Source organism: Eubalaena glacialis, chromosome 13 (genome assembly GCF_028564815.1).
Source record: "Eubalaena glacialis isolate mEubGla1 chromosome 13, mEubGla1.1.hap2.+ XY, whole genome shotgun sequence".
Taxonomy (NCBI): Eukaryota; Metazoa; Chordata; class Mammalia; order Artiodactyla; family Balaenidae; genus Eubalaena; species Eubalaena glacialis.
This window is the reverse complement of record NC_083728.1, coordinates 49139646-49153346: the sequence shown is the minus strand read 5'-3', so window position 1 is coordinate 49153346 and position 13701 is coordinate 49139646. Positions and strand designations below refer to the sequence as shown.

General features: G+C 43.7%; 1 protein-coding gene across 5 annotated transcripts in view; it reads left to right on the top strand.

The window, feature by feature from the left end:
- Positions 1-13701, top strand: part of KIF16B (kinesin family member 16B) — a 291470-nt gene that overhangs the window by 199496 nt on the left and 78273 nt on the right. For 4 of the 5 annotated variants that reach the window (XM_061208593.1, XM_061208591.1, XM_061208590.1 and 1 more), the window contains one exon: positions 7140-7262. In XM_061208593.1, coding sequence (XP_061064576.1) covers positions 7140-7262 — 123 coding nt within the window. Of the gene's footprint in view, positions 1-7139; positions 7263-12829; positions 12913-13701 lie in introns of those variants that run through there. The other variant, XM_061208594.1, reaches the window with a different exon arrangement.

The window sequence follows — 13701 nt, the reverse complement described above, 5'->3', positions numbered from 1 at the left end:
ACAATGCCAGAGTCACCTTCTGGTCCTGGTTATTCTTGACATTGCCGGAATACATTTTTTTTTGTTGATTTGTTTTTTTCGTAGGAATGAATAATTGATTGGAAGAACTGTTGATTTTTTTCTGACTTGTAACTTTTTTCTTGGAATTTCTAGACATTAAATATTATTTCTCTTTTTATGAGTTTTGTTTTTCAAGAATTGCCTTACAAGTTTCTTTGCAATTCCATCGTTTCTTCGTATGCCTTATGTCTCCTTTTTGCTCTCTACATTTTAGCTCTTACAGAAGAAAAGCCTGGGTATAATCTTTGTGGCAGTACCGTACAGATAACCTTGTGTGCTCGAAGTTGCTCCTTTAGTTGGAAGATTAAACAATATGCTCTACAGAAACCTGATAAAGAGAATCCCCACCAATCCCCTAGCCCCACTTCAGTTTTGCCCGGACCTGAGAATTCAGTACAGTTTGAACCAAACCTAGGGCTCAGCAGAAATCAGTGAGTGACGATGAGTGGTGTTTTTCTTGGGTCATTAAAGACATTGTAGAACCAGGAGGGAAATCAGCTGGTTTTCCCTCCTCAGGTCCTCAACCGCCTAGACTCATGTTTGGTAACGAGAGCCACATGACGGCTACTGCCACATTCGTACTAGACCTGTTATTTAGTCTTTTTAAAAATCATCCATCTAACGATGGGTTATCCAGAGACAATGACCATTAAAGTTCTTTTTGGTCTTGAGAAAGATGGGGACATTTTTAATAGCTTCAAGTTGAAACATTCATCAGATCATTCAGTATTTCCAAACCTTGAAACAATGTTGATCAATCAACTCAGATCTCCATGGATGAAATAATCTACTTTTAGTGAGAATCACAGATTCAAATTTATTGGAAGGCCAGTAAACTCAGGATATTCCACAAGCATTTATATCCAACACAGTTTGTTATTTTCTGGGTAATTTATCCTTGATAACATATAGATACAGATATATATCAAAAGGAAAGAAATACTCCTTTATTTGAAAACCCACATTTCTGTTTCCTGATGTGCGTCTTTTAAACTCACTTTAAAATGAGATGCAGTTCATGGTGGTTCTACATGTCGGGCTGTTGTTAAGTCCTGACCCTGACCTGGAGCAGGTGTGCCGTGTGTCTTAGCAAATCCAGGTCAGTTGTAGGTACTAAGCCTTCAAAGGTGGCGTGGGACCAGCCCCGGGTCCCTTCACAGCACAGGCAGGCTTCACCTTCTGGAGAGGAATGCAAGCATGTCTTGGCTTTTTGCCACATTTGTAACTTACATTTGCTCACACAGGTTACCTTTATGCCCCGTTTCTTGTGACGTGGCTCATATTTGAGAAGGTGATGGGTCCTCACCATCTCTGCCCCAGACCCCCATTTTCAAACTGCTGGGTCATAGTAGGTGCTTGATGCAGATAGCTCTAATTAGAACTATTACTGTGGCATGTGTGGTTGAAAAAAGAGGGATTCGAAATAAGTGCTATGCTGGGAACAGAGAAAGGGGAATTACTAGTTTGGTTAAATCTGTTAAAAACCCAGGTTTGCCTGTATTTTAGAAGCAAAGCTTGGATATTTGGCTAAGAGATCAGACGGCCGTCCTGAGCCCTGACCTTGTCATGGTTAAAGCATATACTGAATTCAGCCATCCTGTATGTAATTAGAGCATTTAGGGGAGAATGTTGATGACTCCCTTTGGAATCGGTTCACTCCGTGCCCTCTGCAGTACCGACAGCGATCCTAGTGGATGTTAATGCCGCTTCCTATTAATTTTCTTAATTTGCTCCTTTTGAAGGAGACAGCCTGAGTAGGAAGAGAAGATTCTAATCTGAATATTCAAAATGTAGCCTGTGTTCTGTCTGTTTCTTTTGGCTGAGGACTGGACTATAATATTTCCCCAACACTGGAAAAATAGTGAATTTGTTGACACAGGACGTTGTTTTGTTAAAAGCTATCAGAAAAATATTTCTCTGTATCTTATTTTAAAAGATTTTTTTTTTTTTTTTAAGAGGACCATTTTTAAAGTCTTTATTGAATCTGTTACAATATTGCTTCTGTTTCATGTTTCCGTTTTTCTGGCTGCGAGGCATGTGGGATCTTACTCTCCAACCAGGGATCGAACCCACATACCCTGCATTGGAAGGCAAAGTCTTGACCACTGGACCGCCAGGGAAGTCCCTAAAAGATATTTCTTATGTACAGGAATGTAATCCAAGTTACTAATTATGTACTTTTCCTCGACCTTTTATTTCTAAATAGAGCCACTCTGTGGTACATTTAAAATTCCTTGACCTGTCCTACATATTTATCCAGATCTCCTGCGAGATGTGCTTCCAGACATACAGCCTTTCATGTTTCTTTACCTCCTAGCATGATGTGTCACCAGCTTCCCCTTCCAAGTTTAAGAATCTTCTTCGCTACATGTAGAGAAACTGTGACTGATTCCAAAATAAATAATTCCATAGAAATTTAAAAGCTCTCATAAATAATGGGATATATGATACAGCACACATTTGCTTGTCTACTGTAAATCTCAAGATATTCAAAATATAGCTCCTTTCAAATAAAAAACAAATTTAGGAGACATTTATGTTAGTTTTCCTTCCTGCCCAACATAAACATAGTTTAGGAGAATGTCAGGAACCTTTCACAGTATATCCTGAGAATTCGACATTTCTCATCAAATTGACTTAAAAACATAGTGTCTAAAAATTACGTTGCAGCAGTGATTTGATGGAAGCACATGCTCTTGATTTTTCTCTATACTTTTGCTCAAATGTCTTCAGATCCCTGGCTTATTCTTCAGTTATTCATTTCTGCAGGTGTTCATTTCTCTACACCTGTTAATATTTAGTTACTGTGAAATCAGTGAGATTGAAGTAAACTGTGGTCCCAGATGTTAGTGGGAACTCTGACAATATTTCTAATCTCCAACATGCAAAATAATGAAGAGAAATATCCTCTTCTCAGCAGTGGGTTCAGTTATTCTTCACTGTCTGGTCCTGAATGGAGCAGTGGCTCTTGTGTACCATCTAGAATAGTTTCTTGAGGTACACGTGCGTGTGCTGGGATGTAAAGGGCCAGTCTGGATTTAGGCGAGCTACATAATAAGACCCAGTTTCTCCTAGGTAACTGGTCTCTACGTAATTCATATACCCAGTTAAATTATCAAAGGCAGTGATTTTTTTCTGTAAGGGATTTATGAGCCTATGCATCAAGCAACTTTCTTTTCATTAGCAATTGATTTCACAATTATGCATTCTTAGAAGTAGAGAACTTTCTAGTCTTAAAATGCCTGTGTAATAACCAGACCATCAGTTACAGTCTTAACCCCCTTTGAAAGTTGACATATGAAAAAAGAAGTTTAAGGTAGCGTTTGCTAACTTTAGCCTATAATCCATCTAGAGTAGAAAAACCTTGTCTTTGTTTAAAACTTAATGCAGTTGAGAAAAACTAAAGGTCTTAGAAGTTACAGATACTTTGTCAAAGTTACTTTGTATTCCCAGGACCTGGCCTTGTGTATGGTCCATAGCTGGCGCTCAGTAAAAGACATCGATGTTTGATTCTATATCCTAGGGGCGCCTATAGGGAAAGGTGTTTAGAAAGTTAAGTCTCCACTGCTCGGTTAACAATGTACCTGGGCGGTTTTGACTGCAGTTCTTCCTCAGGAAAGTTCATGGTATTTGGATAGCAATATCTGTATATATGTTTTTCACTCAGTGACCCCATCATAACTTTCTCATCCTGCTGTAATTATCAGTTTACTTGTCCCACAGGGCGGGACACGGCCTTGGTCACAGTTGGGTTCCTGCCACATAGAGGAGATTTGGGAAACATCGTGCCCATTTCCACTGACGACAAAATGGAGGTTCAGAGAGGGTGGGTGACTGTTCCTCGGAGACCAGCTCCGAAAGCTCGGATTGAATTCTGAGTTGCCTCCAGGTGACGGCCACGTGGAATCCAAGTCCCCCTTCTGTGATTGCTTCAGGGAAGCAGACGGTGGTGGAGTCTCCACCAAGTGTGTTAAACGTGTTGGTATCGTCCTCTGCACCTTGTAGAGAACCCATAGCACATGTGCTAACACACTGTTCCTAATCGATTGGAGGGCAACATTCTTTCCACCCCTCTCTCCCCATCCCCCCCTCCTCTCTGCACCTACTCTGTGCCAAACATCAGCCCAGGTATTTCTTTACTTTTCTCAGTGAACTAAAGGTTTATAACGAGGGCACCCTTTCTTCTGCCAGAACGAGCCTTCTCTTCCTCCTGGAAAACGCCTGTTCATCCTTGTGTACCCGGCTGCAGAGCCCCTTCTCCACGAGGCTTTCCCGTCCCCTAGCTGGGGTTGCTGCCTCTCCATTTAGGAGCACCAGACCCCTAGGGCTTTGTTCTAGCCCAGGCGGCACTAACAGCACTGCTCTGGTTTATCACTGTGTGTCGACCGAGCCTGAAGGGGAACAATTTAATTGCTCTTCTTCCTTCCTCCTTTTCCCCATTCTTGCCCCTTAGAGGGGAGCCCACAGCTGTGCAGGGAGAGCTCCTCACCCAGTCAGCTGCCACAAGGGCCTGTTGTTCTAACCGGTAGGGAGGATCCGGCTTCCTCCTGAGGTAGAGCGAGTGGGTCTTCTAAACTAGTGTTACCAGTTCTTGCTTAAAAGCCCGGCAGCAGCAGCCCTTCTGCTGAGGTTGTTCTAAGCTCCTTTGCGCTTCCTGACACCACAGCTCTCCACTCCCAACTCCACACACACACACACACACACACATGCGTGCACACGCTCGCACTGTAGCAGTGGCGTTCCCAGGTGATTGTGTCACATGTGGAAGAGAGGTTATGTTCCTACTTGAAAAATACAGTTATAAGCATGACATAGAAGGTTTCAGAGCTAAGGCAGCAGAGCAAGGACTGCATGGCCAAACCATGAAGGCTTTGAGGTCAAAGACATTTCTTAACATTAAATGTGTTTGTTGAAAATAAATAAAAGCACTAGATTATTTCTCTGCCTTTTCACCTTCAAATAGATAAACATATCCCATGTTTCGGGAGATGTCTACATTCATAGTAATTTGGAAATAATACTGTTAGTGGATTGAAAGGTCTTTGGCGATACACGTATTGAGAAACCCTCTTTTTAGGGATTTCCACTGTGGTTTTTGACACCAAAGACAGCTAAACAGGTGCACCACTGCAATAAAAGGAATGGTTCTTGTTTGGGGTAACCAGCCACGCAGTGAAAAATTAAGATGCTCTAAAAGGCTTTGGTAACTTCATATCGTGCCAATGTGTTTACACTGTCAGCTCAATGAAAGCAGGCACCTGAGGCAAGTCACACGCCTCCATGTCATCCAGAGACCTGAGCTTTCCCATGCACAGCAAACCTGGACCATCCATGCTACACCGGCCGAGGATCCAAGGGTCCAGGACCCCTTTCTGCCTGAGGGAAAGGGAGCTTGTTGCCCCTGTTGTCTTTTTGGTCAAATCAGTGAGTTTAGTTGTATAACCATGGGGTTTCCATCTTCTTAAATTCTGTATCTGTTGAGGTGTTTATTAGCTCAGTTTATCTCAGGTGGATGGACTTACTTTAAAATTTCATGAAAGCGACTGGGTGAGGTAAGTCAGGCAGAGAAAGACAAATATGATATCACTTATATGTGGAATCTAAAAAATAATACAAATGAATCTATATACAAGACAGAAACAGACTCATAGACAGAGAAAGCAAACTTTCGGTTACTAAAGGGGAAAAGGGGCGGGGGGATAAATTGGGAGTTTGGGATTATCAGATACATAACACTATATATAAAATAGATAAACAATAAGGATTTACTGCACACACAGGGAACTATATTCAATATCTTGTAATAACCTACAATGGAAAAGAGTCTGAAAAAATATAACTGAATCACTTTGCTCTACACCTGAAACTAACACAATATTGTAAGTCAACTCTAATTAAAAATAAGAGTGGATATATATGTATGTGTATAACTGATTCACTTTGCTGTACACCTGAAACTGACACAACATTGTAAATCAATTATACCCCAATAAAAAATTTAAAAAAATAAATTGATAAATAAATGTCACGCTAGCAGTATAGTGGTGATGCATGTGGGCTCTCTCGGTTAGCCTGAGTTCGAATCCTGACTCTACCACTTACCTCTAAGTTACCTAAACTCTTCAAATTTACCTAAGCTCTGAGTCCTGGGACTCTCATCTGATAAATTGGGTTCATAATGGTTCCTGCCTCCTGGGGAGAATCATGAGGATTAAACGAAACGACGCACATAAACTGTTCAGCACAGTTCTAGGTAATAGTATGTATTCAATAAACGCTAACTATAATTATTGATGCTAACTATAATTGTGATTTTAATTATTTTATTACTGTTGCTGCTTCAAAAACACATCTTATGTTTTGTAAAGCCCTCCGTTAGTGTTAATGATAAGGATTGTTCAGAGATCTCCTCCCATTCACACTCAAGAGAATTCCTTTCTAATTTTTTTTAATGCCTCTTCCTCAAGCCCCTCCGTCTTCCCACCATCCAGACCGTAGACATTTGTCAGAGCCCAGTTGATTATTAATCAGATGGAACCTAAAGAAAACACTGGGGATTCATTTTAATTGTGGTTTAAAGAGCTTTCCACACTACACTGCCTTATAAAAATGCCTAGAAGTTAAAAATGAAGTGCATTTGAATAAAATCTCCAGCTTTGGAGCTTTATGTACAGCAGTCTGGTAGTCTGTGAAGAAAAAAGAAGTTGTTCAGTGATCAAGACTTTTCAGAAAAGAATGTGGTTTATACCAGATTTTTTTTTTTAGAGTCAGGATATGTAATCTGTCCTTGTTTTCACTTGTTCTTATAAATTGGAAGGAACATCAAAGCCAAACAACATTTGGAAGTGCTTTCGCCCTACCTTTTTAGAATGGTATCCCTAAAGAAATGGTCTTTTGTCATGAGAGAGACTTAGCATTTCTCTTTCAAAGGAAACCATCATTTTTCTAAGTAAACTCTACTGGTCTGATGCTCTTTTCTTTGCTTCAAACGCGCTTCCTCCGCCTGGCCGGGCGGGGTATTTGCAGTGCAGTGATCTTGGTCTCTCTCTTTGTTCTCCCATCTGATGTGCCTTTGATAGCGGATGGTGTCTCGCTCTTTGGGAGCAAATCCAGACAACCTGAAGGACCCCATCAAAATTAGTATTCCACGCTATGTTCTCTGCGGCCAAGGGAAGGACGAGCACTTCGAGTTTGAGGTCAAGGTAAGTGTCCCTTCTTTACTCTTCTGGAGGATGGAGGCTCGAGGCTCTGCAGTGCTGTCTTTTTTCTAAATGGAGCTAAAGCTACATATGAACGTGTTGTTTTGTACGATACTGGTCATGACCTTCTTTAAACCAGTATGTGAAAGTCTAGGCTGGAGCACATGGAGGGAAGTTATCCCATAGAAGGTAGTGGTGGCTGGGGAGTCCGGCTGACATGGAAGTTACTGTCACCTACCAGCCCCCCAGGTAAGGTCACCAGCCACCCCAAATTGCCCAGGATTTTCCTGCTTTCGGCACTGACAGTTCCACACCTCGGGAAACCATTTGGTGCCAGGCAAACCAGGACAGTTGGTCACCCTACCATGGGCTTAGGCTCAGTTTTTTAATCTATAAAAGTGGGAATAATAATATTTATGTCACAGGGATATTAAGTGCATATAAAGTGCTGACTCCAGTGTTTGGTAGATAATAAAGAATGCATTATAGCTGTTGCTGTTATTTCTACTGCTATTTTCATTGTTTTTGTTTCTGTTGTTCGTAATTAGGAAGCTTTCCTAATCTGTTTACACATTATTTGATTTATACAGCTTTTCAGGAAGAGAAGTGCCTGTTTCCTTACCTCATACTTCCCCAAATACTTCCCCTTCATCTTATTTCTAATTGACTTCCATTGACTCATAACACTTCATTAAATCCTGCTGGCCGCCATCCCCTCCTCGAGGAATTGATGGTTAATCGCACGTCTTCATTTTCGAGGGTAGGCGAGGGTGTCGTATGGTGTTCACTACGGTCCCCAGCATCTGTCTGCCAGGGGGGCATTCCTAGAGGTGGTTTTGGTCAGATAAACGCCAGAATCTGGATGTTGAGTTCTTCAGACCTGGATTCTGCTTTGCTGAGTGACCCAAAGTCTTTACCTTCTCTGAGCTTCAGTCACCTCATTGGTAAGATGAGGAAATTGGGCCTCACCAGTGGTTTCCAGATTTCTTTTTAGCTGAACCCCTTTGGTCAGGGAGTCTCGTAGGAGGAAGAACACTGTAGAAGCAGATAAGCGTGGAGCTGCTTGCTGTGGGGGGAGGGAGGGCGGAGGGATCCTGAAGCCAGCCCCCCCTCGCCCCCGCTGCTTCCCCACTTCCTGGCTGCACCTCAGGGGAGCCCCGGGCTCGGGGGGATCCCTCCCCTTAGGCACGGGTGCTCCTTTTCAGTCTTCCTGGAGAAACAATGCAAATAACTTTCCTGATTAATCAAGGTTTTAGATTCTTATTTCTGCCTACTGAGCCCCCCCCCCCTTTTTTTAACAAAACTTGCACATTAATTTATATATTTGAGATTTCTGTTGAGAAGACATGATTCCTGTGTGCTAGTGTTGGTGGTTGAACTTGACTGGCCAGATCCTGCAGTTTCTTATTAAAATGTTGCACCATGTCTGTGATCCGGTGCTTCTCCTGCTTCTGACCTAATGCCTGATTCCTGCCCAGTTTCGTTTGTCAGCCATTTGAAACTGTGTGTGTGTGTAGAGTTCCATTTATACATATTTAGAGACAGTTTCCTGAGGCGTGTTTGTATTATTTCCATATTTTTAAATTAGAGGATAAAGACTGGCTCTCACCAGTTCAGAATTTGAATTCTTCAAAACATAGAACTCACAGCACTGGAGGACATGCAATGATTTTAGTTGGTACATAGATTTATTTTATTTCCATAGATAAATGTATTAATAAAGTATGACTATTAAATCGATTTCATGCATAGAACTTAAATCATGAATAAAGAAGATACTTAATTGTTTTTAACTGAGTCGATTTAAATAAAAGTTGCAAGCAAATCATAGACCTGGCCATATGCAGATCTGGCTAAAATTGTGAAGATGCAACTGTAAAGGCAAGTTAGAGAAACCAAATATGGGAACTATCTGGCACCTTTCAGAATCTAGGCTGGCCCTCTCTGGACTGATCGAAGCCCTGTCTGAAAGCATGTCATCGTTCTGCTTCCTTCTGTTCTCATCCCAGGTATTGCCATCATTAGCACCAGGAATGGACTGTCAGCATTTGCCTGGAGAACTCCCACTTCTCCGAGTAGGAAGGGCTGCCCTGTGCATTTACAGGGAGGTGGGCTGATGGTCTCACGTTCCCGTGGCGGTGGAGCACCCCGTCAACAGAAGCATCAGGGCCCAGTACTAGAAACAAAAATCCTGGGAATATACTGTCCCGCCCTTAACAAACTAGACAAAAGTAGGCAAGCTCTAGCAGAAGCGTGGCTGTCTGAAAAGTGCCGGGGGAGTGTTACTCCTCCAGGTAACCTCACTGTGCCTCATCTGTGAAATGGGGCTGAGGAAAGGCAACCCAAAGGCTGGGTTGGTTTGAGGACTGTAGGAGCTTTTGTATGTGAAGTGCTTGGAGCAGTGCCGGCCACATCCTAAGTGCTGCATAAGGTGTCGGGAATGAGTGAGATTTTACCCTTGGAATCCCCTTAATGACGTTCAATGTGCTATTGTGTCTTTATGAGGATTTGGGGTTTTGTTTTGTCTTTTTCTTCGCTTTTTGGTTGTTTATTTCCTCTTAGTGTCCTGAGTTTAAAAATGAACTATTCCAACCTTTTCGTTCCATCACTTTATTTCATGCACAGGCAATGTTTTCTAGAACAAGTAGTCACACTTAGGGTCATATTTTGGCTGCTACTGAATTCTCTTGGTGAGCCAGTGGCTTTAAGAAGAGGAAGGTAGAAAGTATTATTTTTAGAAAAGTCTGTTCTGTTAGTCTTAGATCTTCTTTGAAGGAAAATATGATGATAAGGTATATAGATATTTTATATCTGGTTCATTTAAGGGGCTGAGCTGACTCGGGCACACGCAGGCCCTGTTGGGTGCAAGTCTCCAGTCACTGAGGTGACAGGTTCCCAGGAGGACGCTGGCTTGTGGAGGGGTGGCAGCCCCAGAGCACTTGTCTCTCAGCTTTTCCCTCACCCTTCCTGTTCCCTCTGCCTCCTGCCCTTCCCTACCCACCCTGCTTTAGATAGAATTGATTAGTTATTTAGATCATTCCTTCTTCCTGTCCAATTTCATTTTAATCCCCAACCTGGTAGCTCCAGCCCTCCAATCCGGTCTGTTCATTGACAGATGAAGCAGTCATGATCCTTGTTAAAGGGATGCTCGAGGTAGGCTGCAGGGAGGGGGTCTGCGGGGAGAGAGGGAGAGAAGAATGGTTCCCAAATGCTTGTCTTCTGGTCGCCGATGAGTCCCGAGGAGGTTTCCATCACTGGGCTTTAAAATGAGAAAAATAGAGTTTTTAATTCAAAAGGACTGTCTTTTATATCTTCTCTATTTGGGGGATTAAAAACAACTTTCTTTTGTGAACTAACGGTGAGAATGGGTAAGTGTAAGGTTTTTGGGTTTGGGTCATATTTAATTTTTTAAATCGACTTCATTGAGACATAGTTTACATCCAATGACATACATTTTAAGTACAGTCTGATGAGTTTTGACATATGTGTACACCCCTGTAACCAGCACCCCAATCAAGATTTAGAACGTTTCAGCCATTCCAGAAAGTTTCTCCAGCACTGACCTGCTCTCTGTAACTACAGATTGTGTGGATCTGTTCTGGTGTGTGGTGGGGATGGGACCAGGTGGCATTTACTCTCCTGGGTCTGGCTGCTTCCACTTCACATGCCTTTTGGAGATTCATCCATGTAGTTAAGTGTAGCAATAATTTGTTTCTTTTTATTGCTAAGCAGCATCCACTGTGTGGATACATCACAGTTTGTGGGTTGGTGTCTGTTTCAATGTTCGCTTCTGACAATACAGAAAGCTGTCATCTCAGTGTCACCTCTCCCTTTATTGACCCTGGAGGACTCATGTGAGAACCCCTGGGTCAGGGTATCTGTTCCTGTTGTTACCCTTGCAGTTATACCTGCCAGTGTCTCCCAGTAGCACAGCCTTCTGGAACTGTGTACGCGTTTATGTTGAGAGAGGTGCATCCCGCCAGCTGATGTCAGAGACAGACAGAGGAGCTGAGGGTGTGCAGGCTGGCTCCTCCTGGAGAAGAGCACATTCTGTGCTGAACGTGGTTGAACGTGGCCTGCTGGTCAGCAGAGCATACCTGCACAGTCCGTGCTTGCGCGGAGCTACAGGCGTCACAAGTAATAACCCCACCCGGACCACAGCAGTCATCTTCAAACTCCTGCTTCCACTGCTTTTCAGTGAATGATACGTGAAATCAATTACCCTGCGTTATACTTGCCATCCTCAGTTAGCTAGGACCAGACTGGGTAGAACTTAATTTTTAAATTGCATTTCAGCATGACACAAAATCTGTGCTTATGGCTAACAGAGGCTGTCATACTCTGATGTCATAGAAATAAGCTGATATCTCCAGCATAGTTTTAAATCCCCTACCTTTTAACTTACATGTTAAAATGATAATATAAAGAAATAATCTAACGCTGGTAATTTTTTTTTAATGTTTTGTTTCCTGAGAGTTTTCATCCCTCTGAAGCCGGAAGTCATCTTCACAGGAGATTGTCTTCCTGTCTCCTTTGGCGAGTGTTGACATGTACGCCAGTCCCCCCCCTCCCCCCGTTACCCGGTTTACTCCCGTCACAGCCACAGTCCCATTTTCTTTTCTCGGTCGTTGTCGTGTTTATCGCCGGTCTTTCCCGTAGGTGTCAGCTCCACGGGCCCGCCTCAGGCTGTGCAGCCGTGAGGCCCCAGCCCTTACACGGGCCGGGATGGGAATGGGCCCCCGTACAGATGAGTGTGACGTGACCCACACAAGCCTGGCCACAGGTGTTGTCATGGGGCAGAGCCTGTTTGGGGCTTCAGGGGTTACGTGGCTGTGTGTCCTTTGTAATCAGCCCCTCGGGGGCCCCTCGTGCTCCATCTCTGTCGGCAGGTTCATCACTGATTCGCCCTCCCTTCCTAATCCGGGCCCCCGGGCACTCTCCAGCCCCTGCTCCTGGAAGCCCATGTGGTGGTGTCGTCTCCTGTAAGGAGGCTTCTGGCACCTCGTATTGTTCAGGAGAGGACAGGTACCCACCTTCTGTCACGTGGCTGCAGGAGCTCAGCCCTCGTGTCCACTCGCAGACCAAAGGGATGCGAGATTCCATGCTCTCCCGGGAACACACGGTGCCAAAAAGTAGCCCGTACCAGCGTGCTCATCGGCTTTTGCTGAAGGCACCACGGTGGCAGTCTCCTGTCCCCACGTGCCTGCTCATGTTCTCTTAAGTCCTGGTCGGTGGCCTGAGGAGGAGAGGCAGAGAAGACAGGAGAACGAATGACAGCGAGAAAGTCTAACCTCAGGGAACACGCCCAGCGCAGCCCTGTAGACCCTGCGGGTAATCCCTGAGCACCCCAGGTGGTGGTGGGCGTTTTCTTTTTGAGTTTTTAGGTCTATGAGTCCTGCCTCCTAATTTCAGTCCATCCCATCCCAGAGCCCGGGGGAGGTTTAGCCCTGAGCGCTCTCCCATCTGCCGGGTCCTCCCTCGAAAGAAGAGACCCTGCAGGTGAGATGGGATAGTGGTAGAACCTCAGGGCGGCCGAGGTTCAAGTTGGAATCTTGCTTTTACATCTGAAGGACCACGTGCAGGGACCCGGGGACCAGGGACGACAAACCGTGGAACAGCATTAACTTCCAGCGGCAGGAGCACACTGGCCATGGATGATGTGCTTTATTTGGCCTGAACAGCCTTTAAAATTTTTCGAGTGAGTTGTCAACGCTTCAGACTTGGGAAATCTGACATGGAAATCCAGATGTCCCAAGTTCCGTAAAATGTTTTACACTGACATCTATCAAGCACCTTCTTCGTCCCAGGCACTTTGCCAGACCCTTCCGCAAGCGTGGAAGATGTACCAAAATGGGGATATTATTTACAGTTAATGAACGAGGAAATTGAGTGACTCGCCCAAGGCCACACAACTACTAAGTAGATCCAGGTACTAGATGTACATGGAATCTAAGTCCTCTGAGCCATCCTGGTTCCCTTGCTTACTCATCTTACTGTACCTTCTAAATATCACTACTTTCTGCACTTTTTGGAAGTTGAGGCCCTAGTGTTGCCCTAGACAAAGTGGCCATTTCCAAATCCTCACTTGTTTTCAAATGTTGCTGTTATTTTTGTGTGTGCTTTAACTTTTATCTTGAATTCGGGCCAAGTCACAGGCACTTCATAAATTGGGGCTATTAACGTTTTGACAAACCCGGAGAATTTGATGGTGGATAGACCTGCCAGGAAGCATAAGAAGGAAATGCCCAGAAAATGTGCAGTTTGGGAGCTGAAGAAATCACATTTATAGTCAGGGAAATGTCTTTTTATTTGGCAGAACAGAAATAAGAGCCATTTCAGTCTATTAGATAAACTATGCACACATACGTCTTTTAGAAACATTCCCAACTTTATAGAATATAAATGTTCACAAGGATTTGTGTGTTGGCATCTGAATCTCTGC